At 41.9% G+C, this 13,266-nt stretch overlaps 1 protein-coding gene across 1 annotated transcript; it reads right to left on the reverse strand.

Moving 5' to 3' along the window:
* Positions 1–3,701: 3,701 nt before the first annotated feature.
* Positions 3,702–13,237, reverse strand: LOC122986936 (zinc fingers and homeoboxes protein 1-like). The gene is made up of 8 exons (XM_044358474.1): positions 12,373–13,237; positions 9,705–10,031; positions 9,088–9,551; positions 8,674–8,877; positions 8,221–8,436; positions 6,619–6,783; positions 5,128–6,357; positions 3,702–4,085 (listed from the first exon to the last, which is right to left on the reverse strand). The coding sequence occupies exons 2-8, from the start codon at positions 9,910–9,912 to the stop codon at positions 3,801–3,803; spliced, it is 2,772 nt and encodes a 923-aa protein (XP_044214409.1). The 5' UTR covers positions 9,913–10,031; positions 12,373–13,237; the 3' UTR covers positions 3,702–3,800.
* Between the last annotated feature and the right edge of the window lie 29 nt (positions 13,238–13,266).

Raw genomic sequence — 13,266 nt, forward strand, 5'->3', positions numbered from 1 at the left:
GTATCGTACTTGTGCCCCTTTAAACAACTAAAAGTGTTGCTCATAAGGTTTTAAATAATTTGTCAGTGGCATTTAATGTATCTTTTCAAAACAAATTTGGTGTTGAGCCTCAAGCATGGATACATTATTAGCAAGGAAAAATATTTCTAAGGTTCTAGCAGGCATTTAGTTTTTGTATTTCCTTCAACAAAGTGCATGTCTTTTCTATTGAGTTCTGATTCTATATTTTTTGCAACCAAACACTGGCTGAACTCTAAAACTGATTCTATTTCAAAAACACTACTCTATAGTACATATTGTATGAGTCTGTCTTGTTAAGAAGCAATCCACTGATGTTTGGACACAGTTGTAAAGACACAGTTTTCATAGATAGAAACATATAAAACCATTCAAAACAGACCGACTATAGTAAAGAAAGAGCACACTGTAAAAGACTGTGGGCTGGATACTCAGGGGCAGGATTAAGCCTAACCTGTGGACTAAAACAAGCTAATCGTGGACAGCCACTTTGTAGCATGTATTGAAATTAACACATGAAACACCTCAAACCAAACGGTTACTGAGGGGTTCAAAGTGGCTGCCGCAGAATGACTGCAGTTGGTAGCGATAAGTTCAGAGCAAAGACCTCCGACTAAAATGGAGCTCGCTAATTGAAGTAAGCCTCTCCAGGATAAAGGTGACGCAAGGCTTAAATAAATGAGTCCATGATTTGGAAAAGTTTGAAAAACATTAACAAAACAATACAGGTCCATGGTTGCAGTCACCTTGGTACTGACTACTAACTGGTATTATCAAAGCTACACCAAGAAAACTTGTTTAGCCCAGATTAGGCAACTAGTATACCAACCCAAATATTGTATGTACAAAATGAGCAGTTGTTCGTCTTGGTTATTGCATGCAGTATTAGACAAAAGGTATACCTTAATATCTTTGAATTTGTTATTTTTCATGGCCAGGCATATGTCACGTTACGGCAAAATGTGTAAAGGTTTCAGCTCTCCTTCAGTTGCTATCAACTAGCTTGCTTAGTTAGCTTACAGCTAGCAGACAATATTTGTTTCAAAGATGGTAACTGAAACTGCTCTTTCAGATAGCTAAAGATGCCAACATGTACTGTGACAAGTGCCTGGTGACAAAATACAATAAAATTCGAAACACCAAGGTATTTGTTTGAGGACTTAGAACAGAAGTTTCCAATGTCAACTTCAGAGTATCTAAGTATCTTTTAGCATCAGCGGAAAGCAGAGCTCGGTCATGCGTCACAACTTGGTTTGAACAAGCCTTCCTTAAGAATCACTCGACAGTATGTGATTTCCAAAGCTTTCACATATTCTCTCTCGTCATTATCTGTCAAGAGTTGGTGAAATTCTGTTCAAACAAGTGTACGAGCCATGTAGGCACATAGGTTTATCTGCAAAGCTTCATCAAAGTCTCCTATCGGTGAGGAACTGTAGTTGAGACAGTTTTGTCCTTGCCATCTTAATGCGGTAAAGCGTGAAGAGAACAGTTGGAAAGAGGAACGTTATTTGGTAGACTTCCCACCACAGAGGGAATGCTGTGCTGTTTCTTCAGGCATCACAACAATTCCTTCAACGACAGGAAGCTAAATATCCAAAGACTGTCTGAACACATATAGTTTCAGTCTTTTGAAGATGTCCTTATAGCTCTGTCTGTCTGTCTGCTTGAGACAGAGAAACCAACAGGACACAGAAACATGTCTTGGGAAGTGCACATCATGAATCTAGGCATTCATTTTACAACAGTGGACTGGAGGAGAGGGGAAGAATCAAACAGGATCATGTGGAAGCAGAGAAGAAGAGATGGGAGACCATGATTTAAAGCAACAATACAAAACATAACACATGCGCACTTTCAAAAGGAGAAGAGATTAAAAATGGGGCTCAAATTGTGCAATTTAGCAAAAGAAAGCGGTGGGTGATTGTTCTGTTTTTTCGAGCCATATAAACATCCAACTCTCGAACAAGACATTATTAGAAAAGTGGATAAACTGGTAAGATTCCTCCTCCTGAAAACACACTAAGGATTTTTAAAAAGGCAAAATACTGGTTCAGTTTGTAGTCATATAAAACAGATTTGGTCTCTCAGAGCCATTTAAGGGTATAATAAGAGATTAAGGTGCCTAATCAGTCCACCATGTAGTGGACAAAGTGCATTTTTTTAAAAAAAAGTTTAGTTTAGGTGCTTCACGATTTTTCTCTTCAGTGCAGACTGGAGTCAAATCATTGAAATATTTGAAATACTGTTTAACAGCGTTTCTTTAAGTACAGGTCAGGACCCAAAATGATTCACAGGCCTCAGTTTTTACATGAACTGTTGGGTTCCACTGAGCCTGAAGGCAAGGTGTTGGTGATTTGGTAATGAACTTGTGGATTGATTTGCTCTAAATTTACATCGGAGCTGCAGCTGGTGCTTACAGTAGCATTTACATGGTTTGGGGAAAACTCTATTGTTGCTTCCCCATAATTAAATTCATCCATTCAACCCATCAGAAGCCCACCAAGAGCACATTTGAAGCAAAATCACTGCAGCGAAATACTGTATTTCTTTCTCTGTTATCGTTTCAGTGGACCGAAGTCTGCCTCACAGTGGCCATTATTAAGTTCACGAACGGCGCCTCTGCCTCAGACTGTAGCTCACTGCTCAGGAGACAACACATTCAACTTTGGCACAACAGTCTCAAACTGTCTGAATCTACATAACCTCCTTTAAAAAGGTGACAATAACACAGGATGTGTTCTATCAAAAAGGTGTGAAATTGGTTTAAAAACATCACTTTCAGTGCATATTTAACACATACCGTGGACTTTTTCCATCAGTTTTTTTCATTTGTAGGTGTTTCATTTGTAGGCTATGAAGGGAAGACTTGAGTAGACATCCTGCGTTATTTAAAAGTATCACATCATTGGCATTCATTCTGCATTAAGGTACTTTGTCTTATATCACAGTTTATCTCAGAGATAAAAACTTTCAACGTCATTATGCATCCATGTCAGCTAAAACAACCTGTTGGGTGAATGTGGCTTTCAACAACTGTGATGATCTTCACAGGTGCTAGAAAAAAACAGTTCCACAACAGATGTACGCTAGACGTGGACAAAGTGTTTCACTGGGGACGTCGCTCGGCAGTGACATCTTCCTGTGATCACTTTTTCAGTTTGGGAGCAGGGATGAAACGTTTGTAACGTTGGAGATATGAGTTTGAATTTAGGCCTTTGCTCACAACAACATACATTTAACAAACACTTTTTTTCTCAAGGAAATGCAGCATCACTGTGTGAAAAATGAGTGCAAATTTAACAAGGGGCTTGGCGGACATGTAAACTGTCAATTCCTCCGAAAGGTCTCCCCTTAACAACAGTCAGCATTCATCAATTGCTTCTAAAGAAGGATGTATGGATGTGTGTGGATGAGGACTGCACTTCATGGTATTCCTTTTGACAAAATATGGTGAACTGCTATTTTGTTTATGTTTGATGTGTAATTTATGATTCGCAGGGGTTGCTAAAAACTCCCTTTTTACCATGATTCCTTCTCAAATGTTACACCTTACATACCGTCAGTTAGGTAAGTATTTAGACAGGGAGCTGAAGCTAATAATCCATCTGTTATTCTCATGTAGACATGATTTAGAAATATTAAAAATAAAGTGAATTAATGTTACAGATGAGTACACATGCAAATCAGTGGCAACAAAGACTTGGTTCAGCTAACTGTTACAGCTCTTCCAGCATTAATCACAACAGTATTTCTCGTGTAACATTCTGCGCTTTCCACATTCACTAGTCTTCAGATACCGACAAGGATTTCCTGACGCTGCGTGACGGCTCCCAAACCTCACTGTCATCTGTATCATCGCCGTCATTCTCCTCATCTTCTTCGTCATCATCCTCATCTCCCATCCCGGTGCCGGTCTGTTCCTCGGTGGCCGTCGACGCCTCTCCCTGCGTCTCCTCTCTCTCCTCCTCACCTCCCTCCTCTCCGTCCGTCCTCCCTACAGTCGGCTCCAGGAAGGGATCTGACCCCATGTCCAAGCGTCGCTGGACCTCGGCAAACCACTCCCTCACCTTATTAAAGAGAGAGAGACACCTTAACTACGTGTTGACAGCAGGGCTGTAGCTGCCACTGAGGACACCAAGGTCACGTCCTTTGGAATATTTTGTGGTTTTAATGACATGAAGATGAGTTTACATTCTACGATTACACACATATATACTTCATGGATTCTTTGGGGCAAATTCTGACATTGTTTGGACTAAATGTCTTAAAATTAAAAGGTTTTAATTAGGCAAAAAATGTTTTTGCCACCTGAAGTACACACCTGACATTGTAGAGATGACTTTGACACAACATTTAGACCATAATGCAAGGAGATGAATGAATGGTTAAACACATAAAATGTGAAATTTTGTTGGGTGGGTGAGGTTCTACTAGGGGAATTTGCACTCAGCATTTCTAAAATCCTAGTTACACTCCTGGGTCCAGCTTCTAAGAACCTATTTGCAAACACTCTTACACGTTTTCCAAAGTAACACTTAAGAGCGAGTGCACTCGCATAGCGTTAAGGGCTTCTTATTGTCGACTTTTGTTGGCGCTGAAAAGACTGCTGAACACGCGTTCTATCTGTAAGCTGTTCAACATCTCAAAAAAATACATGAATACACGGTTTGTGTTTCTTGTCATCTTTCCACAAGTACTATCAAATAAAGGCATCAAGGCATTAAGAAATTGGCATTTCAGGCCAGAACGGTGTATTAGCTAAAAAGAGGGAGAGGAGGATGGTTCCAGCAGAAAGTGGCAGATAAACTGCACAAATCAATTGTTCCTGTGTGGGTTTTATTTATTCATCCAAGTCACTTCACAGAGAGCTTCGTTGGTCATGATAACGGTTAAACTTAAAGGTTAACGATATAAACTTGAATGAAAATGTAGTTTGAGGTTACTCCTGCAGCCAACTTGCTAGTTACGATGCTTTTGGGAAACATAGAAGGTACGTTAAATGGATTTTACTTCTTCGCCCTTATAAGCTTTTGAGTCGTGGATTGTAACATGACACAATGATATATGTATATGTTTTTTCTCACATGTGGATAAAAATAATTCCATTACCTGTTCATAGCTCATGTTGGTCTTAGTGACAAGCTCATCCAGGTCCTGCTCATTGAGAAAGCGGTGCTTCAGGTAGTACTCCTTCAGGAACTCCCGCCCAGTCTTGAATTTCTTCGACAGGGGAGATTTGTCTACATCTGCACAGGAGGAGGCAGACCTCCTTGGCTGCTTCCGGGTTCGGGACCGCCCCCAACCACGATTACGGCCCCGTCTTTTTCGAGCGCCGCTGCTTCCCATTTTATTGCCTCCTCCACCATTTGGCCCCTCAACATTGCCGCTTTGGTACTGGAAGAACCATTTCAGGTTCCCGTTTTTCCAGGAGTACCGAGAGTCCCCAAACCAGCTGACAATGTAGGACCGAGTAAGGCCGCTCTCCTCTGCCAGCTGGTCGTACTCCTCTGGAGTGGGCCACTGGGTCCGCACGAAGGCACTTTTCAGAATATGAAGCTGCTCCGGAGACTTTTTACTCTTATCTTTTAAGTCTCTGTTGGTACTGCTCGTGGTGGGCAGCTGCTTACTGCGCCCACCGGGAGGAGTTTGACTGCCTTTACGAGAAGAGGAAGCAGAGGGAGAAGAAGAGGCAACTCCTCCTTTCCCTCCACCTTCTCCTGCTTTTCCTCCGTCTGTCTCCATCTTTCCTCCCTCAGAATCTGGGGAGGAGGTGCTCACAGATGGCATTTTTCGTCTCTCGGTGAACCAGGCATCGATCTCCCTGCGTGTCAGTTTAGTCTCTGTCCTCAGGCGGCTCAATTCTTCATCTGATGGGGTGCTGCTCTTCTCAAAACTCTCCTCCAGAACCACCAGCTGCTCCGGCGTCTTCTCCTTAAACTTCTGCAGAGTGAAGTCTGGGAATGGATTCCATGTTTTGGGTCGCGTCTCCTTCTCCTTCACGGGAGGCGTGCGGGGAGGATGAGGAGATGTGGGTGTCTCGTCGCTTGAGTCAATGACAATGGTGGTGGTAGCAGTGCTACTACAGCTGCCGCCTCCTCTGCCCCCTCCGTCATGGAAAACGATGACATGGCTGTTTTTGGAGTTGCGCTGGTTGTACCTCGTGTCACTGAACCATTTCTTGATTTCTCCCTTTGTCAGGTTGGTGAGCTTCATCAAACGGGCGATCTCGGCATCACTGACAAAGTGGTTTTTAAGGTAGCTGGCTTTCAGCTCTGCTAGCTGCTCTTTGGACTTCTTAGGCCGCATACTGAATGTGTCAGCGCTCAGGGCTGAGTTCTCCTTAGAGAGAGAAGGGGTGAGTTATACATTAAACATGGGTTTCACAGTGCCAGTACCAAATACCTGCCAGGAGGAAGACAAAATGGCTAGAGATGAGACATGTGAAACTTTTCTGTGTTTGAATGCGTAGAGAGACACACCATGTGCTACCTTTGTGCACAAACTGAACACAAGATATCTTTAACTTGCTTCTTGACAGCAACAAGAGCACAACATCAAACAATAATCTGTCTGAAAGGCATAAATTAGATTTTTTCCCACCTGTGGAGAGAGGGAGGGAGGCTGGACAGTGGTAGCCCGTTTGAGCTCACTGTTTGTCGGGGTGGGCTGGCAGGAAACTCTGCTGGAGCTCTGGGACTGGCTGGGCAGCCCTGCCACTGTCAGGGTGATGGGACTGGTAACTGGAAGGTTCCCTCCTGGGCCAACCTAGGAACAATAGATAGAGTGTGTAGATCAGACAAATACCGGGCCAACTGTAGTTTTTATTTTAAATGCTTTAATCTATGGGTAGGGAACTAAAACTGGCTTCAGGTGCATAACTGAACTTGTGTCACTGTATACTTTCTTGGCAAGCTTAAAGTCCACCTCCTCTCAAAGCGTGTTTTTCAAAATCTGCTCATTGTTACTTTAGTTGGATGTTTGAGCTTCACTGTGCAGAATGATGTATGTGCAGACTTGGACACTGGAAGGCTGTTTTCACATTTTTCTGCTAAAGTAGAAAAGTTTCTCTGTGCTCACCTTAAATTTGGGTTTAAGGCGTGCACCTACGAGCATGATTTGTGACATCATAACTAGTATGGAAGCCAATTGTGGTCAAGTATGCTACTTACATGTAGAAACCTGAAGCCTCCAATGCACATACACTGAGAATGGACTTTACATTGGAGAAAGAGAGATCTTGTGTCAAGTAGTTAAACTTCTGAAACTGAAAATAGTTGAATATTCTGGATTTTTCAATGAGGGAGAGTAGATGCGATTTTATGTGTGTGTGTGTGTGTGTGTGTGTATGTGTGAGAGAGAGTGACAAAGAGTGAGACAAAGACAGAGAAAGAGAGAGAGAGAGTGAGAGAGAGACATATCCAGTATTTATGGCATGGTCTGAGAGATTGTTGAATGAAAATATTTACCATGTACAATAATATTATCAGCATTGGTATTAAAAATAAACTGAAATGAAATTCAAAAGAGAAGCTTCTTTTTACCATATAGCAAATATCAATATATTACCTATGTTAAATTACCTGGTACACTGCAGGTGATTAACTATTTGTTTCTTTCATCCGGCTCTACTGCAGAATAATTAAGACCCTTTTTACACTTATAATATTTTATCTTGATAAGGAAAACATGTGTTGATGGAGGTGTAAATCATAAATGCACAGGCCATGTTTTTTGACAAGTCAGCCTGCCCCACCCAACTAATTTGCATATTTAAATCCGACCACAATCTGGGCAGGATCGAGATAACGAGAACACTTATTAATATCAGGTGTAAATGCAACGGTCCAGGGATTGGATGTCATTATCAAAATAAGGTCTCCAGATACTGAATAGATGCTAAGACCAGGTATAAGTGGGGCCCATAATCAAAGTTAGAGTTATCTTCCAGCACTGTGCCTAGTTAACATTCTGACAGTCAAAATCATGTCCATGTCCAATAAATACAATCAAATTGTTTCAAGTTTATTAAATAAAAGTCACTTAAATTTAAGCCAAGCTGACTTCAGTCATTAATCAAACCAAGGCAGGCAATGCTAGTTGATTTATTGTCGACGTCAACTAGTTTTAAGTTGACTGGGTTCAAAGTGAGGCAAGTCAAAGCCGATACTTGCCAAACATAACACATATTCTTTCCTTACCTACCTGTGTGAACACCAGGCCAGGCTGGCCCACTATCTGGCAGGTCTGAAGAATTGACTGCAGACCATTGGCAGCTGCTGAGAGTTGGTGAGCAGGTATGACAGTGATGGTTTGAGGCACCGTGTGCACTGTGCCGTTGAACTGTTTCCTCCTGGCCTCCTCCACTTCTTCTGGAGTCCAGCTGACGCCATGTTTCAGCCGCTGGGCAGAGAACCATACCTGGGCATAGATCACAGATGTTTGACTGTATCTAACAATTAGGAGAAAGTCTTTCTTTAGTACACTTCAGACTTAGATTCTAAAATAAGATTGAAGGGCTTTTTATCCAATAAAATATATAGAGTAAGGAGCTTCTACTTTTTGAGATATTTTATAACAAACAGACAGACGGGTGAAACCACAACATCCTCCGTCAGCTGAGGTAATCCATCCCTACTTCAGCCCACTTTCATCTACCTTGATCTGCTCCTCCGTGAACTGCGTCTGTGCTGCCAGGCTGCTGATCTCGGCCATGGAGGGGTAGGGAAACTTCTTGTACATGCTGCCCAGCAGAGGGTTGGTGTCCATAGCTGCACTGTAAGACGGGATGCTACTGAGAGGGATCAGCAGCTGGGGCTGAGCTGCTGCTGCAGTCTGCTGGGCCTGAAAAGCAGAAAGCACCTGGAATAGAGGAGGAGATGGAGAGAGATGAGAAAGACTGTTAATACGTACACTGTGGCAAAAGCTCTATTTGGCAAGCTGCTGTCCTGCTCAGGTGTCCCAGAACAAGACAGTGAATATCTATAAGCTGCGAGGCTGCTGTTCTGTAGCTGAATTTGACATCTAACGTCTCTGTTGAGGAAATTTCACATTACGATCGAGCCTCTCTACCTGTGCCAGGCCAGCAGGCAGAACTGTGGGGTTTAAAATGGATGACTTCCTCTGCTGCTCCGAGGGCTGGCTGACCAGCAAGCCGCCTCCTCCGAGCTTCATGGAATCATGCAGCAGCATCTCCACAGGCGTCATCGGCCCCAGAGGAGCTTCAATGGGTTCCTGCTCTCCTCCCACCTCTCCCTCACCGCCTCCTCCAAAACCTTCCGCCACCTCATCTGCTGATTTCAAGGACACGGCGATCCTCTTGGGCTCAGATTTGGTCTTCATCCTCATGATGGGGGTCTTGCTGAGAGAGATGGCGGCTACAGTTGCGGGGTCTGCTCCTCCCTCCTCGGGGGTATCACACTGCTGGTCCTGGGTCGACTGGTCACTGTTCGGATCCTCAGGAGGGTTTGTGGCGCTGCGCTTCAGCGAGGGAGCAAGGACTTCACTGTCTTCTATGGTGGACACACTGGGCTCATCTGTAATAATAATACAACATTCATTGTGACAGATATTTCTCATTTCCTTCACGTTAATTGAAATTTACAGTGAATTTATGACTAAGCTGATGTTTATTTCATGCTTATCAGGTGTGACTGTGCGATGGGAGAATGGGACAAAAAGAATCTTACCTGTGTCTGGTGGGGTGGGGACAACCACCACCGCCTGACCCAGCTCCTCAGCAGTTGGCCCCTCCTCTGCTCCCTCCTTCACCTTACCCTCCTCCCCCTCCGCCTCTTCCTCCTTTGTCCTTTCTATTTTCTCTTCCACCTCCTCCTGCTCCACCACATCAGAGGGCAGCACCATACAAGGTGTGGTTGACTTCCGACGGCTCGACATTGTCAACCCAACTCTGGTAACTTCTACTCAGGTCAAAAGAAGATCTGTGACAGAAGTGTCGAGGCTCACATGTCTTAGGTGGTTGTGCTTACATGATAGAGTCCTTGAATTAGGAATTTCTGGTGGAAGAAACAGAACAAATATGCAAATGTCATACAAGTAATTTGTCAAAAAAAGAGTAAACTGTACAAAAACATTTTATTCTTAAATACTTCTGTCGTAGACATATATATATTAAATAAAAATTAAAGTTAGTTGCAGCCCTACTTATAACCATAATACAGAATGACAACACCACATTCGCATACAGTATGTATATAATTATTTCTGTACTTCAACAAATATTGCACATACCAAGTCCACAAAGGATTAATATAAAACGCAACAAATTGCATCTTGTTCCTACTCAAATGCATAATACTGTATTTCACAATTCAACTGTCATATAAGAGCCACATGTCATGTGTAATGCCTGGCGTTCATATAGCTAAACAAACACATACTGCAGAGTAAACAAAAGACTGGATTAAATGAAGTGCTCGGGGGGATGAAATGTAATTATATACTTCAGTATGATGACTAACAGAATGAGTCATGTGGGTCTGTAAACAGATTTAACAAGTGGTACGAGATTTGTAATCATCACATAAAAACTTTGATAAATATAGTTTTACATTGTGATGGGTGACATTACAAGATATATGACAAGGATTCCCCCCCAACTTTGATTAAGTACAGCACATGATATGGCAACTGAATGCAAAATGAAAGGTTATTAATACTGACATTAACTTTAAGGTCAATGCAATGCAATTAATTAGTCGGTTGATAGAAAATTAATCGACAACTTTAATAATCAATTAATCTTAAATCAACAAGTAATCTGACGTTGTCACCTTAGATTCTGGAAATTTGTGTTTTTTGTCATTTTACGGACTAAATGATGAATCAATTAATTGATAATAAAAAATCCTATTAGCTGCATCCCTGAAATTACAAAAGTTTCTTAAACCATGAGAAAATACGAATTTACTAAAAGACTAAAGTAAACAATAATATTGAATTAGCGCCCAACCCTACATTGATGCACGTCTTTAGAGCTGTAATGATTAGTCGATTGACAGAAAATCAATTGACAACTATTTTAATAATCATACATATGTTTAAGTAGTAAGTTTAACATTTGTTAGGTCAAGGATCTCAAATTTTAGAATGTGTTGCTTTTCTTGGTCTTACATTACTGTAAATCTAATATTTTGGGGTTTTGGACTGTTGTTTGGACAAAATAAGACATTTAAGGACATCATCAGGATGTTGTGATGGGTGTTTTTCACATTTTTTGATGTTTTCTTGACCAAATGATTCGTCAATTAATCACAAAAATAACCGGCAGATTAATTGATAATAACAATAATTGTTTGTCGCAGCCCTCAATGTCCTAATCCCCTCTTGTCAACCATGCACTTCAGTGTATCACAGGGTAACCCCACATAGAGACCTGTTACATTGGCAAGCCAGGCAAAGAAGGCAAAACCTCCAGACACTCTGAGGAAGGCCCAAGGCTCACTGTGTGTTAACTGGTTTAAAGTAATTTGATTGTGGTAATTTGCTTGGGAAGGTGTACTACTAAAACACAATATCAAGTGACATAATTAGGCCCTTGATGTCCATGGCCCTGTCTTGTTAAGTAGTCCTGTGTCAAAATCTGGTTTAAAGACATTAATGATTTTAGATGATACTGTGCATACATTATGCATATCCCTGAATAAATCCCTGTTTAATCAAACAAGAAACCTACAGGCCCAGGTACAAGTCCAGCACAGGAATACTGTACATAATGAACAAATGAGTGAATTGGGGGGTTGGTAGGGGCCCAGCAGGTTCATCCAGCAATGTTAGTGGAGCTCAAATTGTAATACCACCAACATAATTTAATCATTATCATATAATAATGTTGTTCTACACCATTACATACACTGTCTGGTTAATGAAAATATTTGATTTTAATTTGCATTTGTGTCTTAAAGGAAATCAGTGACGGTCACTGTTTAACTTGATGGCTAACCGCCTTATTTATAACATTTACTGTGACACAGGTGCTACAACAAAGGCCCAAAATATCCACTTGTATGACAGTGTAATATGTGTGTGGTCAACTTCTCATTACTGCTGGTTAAACCTGTTAACAATAACAGTGACTCTGTACAGTAGTATGCTATGCTGCACTGCCATCATGAGATCATTAACAGTCGGCAGCTCAATCATTTGGAGGTGTGAGCTAGCTACGGTGATTTATTATTATCATTATTATCATCAAAGTATCGTTAAAGCAATAAATTAACACATCTAAGGACATCTAACATAGCTCTACAGCATCTAGCATGTGTATGAGCTGGGGCCAACTAGCCAGTGTTAGCCGGGCCGGTCATTACTATTGATCATGTCTGGCGGTAAACTTACTGGAAGTACAGAAATGTGACTGTGCTGCTACCAGGCTGTCGAGACGAGACGAAACGAGGCGAGGAGTAATTTCCTGCCTCTGGTAGTATCTGTCGAGGTTTCTCCTTCTCCCCCGGTTAAACCATTCAGCCCCAGCCCGAGCAGCGTTTACGTTATTTGGGCTTACGGGTCTCCTAAGAACCCCGCAGCGGAGGCAGACAGACGGACGGACCGGTCTAACGGCTCCGGCTCCCGGCTGCAGATGCTGAAAACACCGGACACCTCTCTCTCCTCTTCTGGAAACAGGTTATTTCATGCCCCGGTCACGTCTTTTACAAAGCTACCTGAACAAAAGCACAGCTGTTACATTGATAACCTGTCCGCTGGTGCTGTTTTAGTTTGCTGACCTAATTCTCTGATATTTTTAACGGCTGATTTTTTTTTAATAATAATGATCAAACGGCGTCATCATTCTATGTGATACGTCCTGACGTCATTCCTCGGCGACTCTCGCTGTGTGTGCTCTCAAATTTTTTAGGAAATTAAAGCAAAAACGTATTTTCGGAGAATATGTTACTGTGGTCTAGAAAGAAATGTTATTACAGTGTCTAGAAACAAATATGGCGCGTAACATAGTGTAAAGAAGGCCGTAAACTCTGCGTTTCCCGAGCAGGCTGTCTGCCAATATGTCCTTACATGACCTGTCAGGGCAGCATGAAGCTACTTGAGGACAACTCTGCAAACTCTCCCTGCATCACTACACCTGGTGTTAAGGCTGTTTAGCTTTTCTGTTCATCATATCGACCGTTTTTACTTTACTTTTTAATAAGGCTACACTGCAGTGCCGTTTATTGCTGTATTATACGCCATACCTGTGGGAAAATTAATTTAAGTAATTGTAAGCAGTTTAAAGAG

The sequence above is a fragment of the Thunnus albacares genome, chromosome 8 (genome assembly GCF_914725855.1).
Source record: "Thunnus albacares chromosome 8, fThuAlb1.1, whole genome shotgun sequence".
In the NCBI taxonomy this organism is placed as follows: domain Eukaryota; kingdom Metazoa; phylum Chordata; class Actinopteri; order Scombriformes; family Scombridae; genus Thunnus; species Thunnus albacares.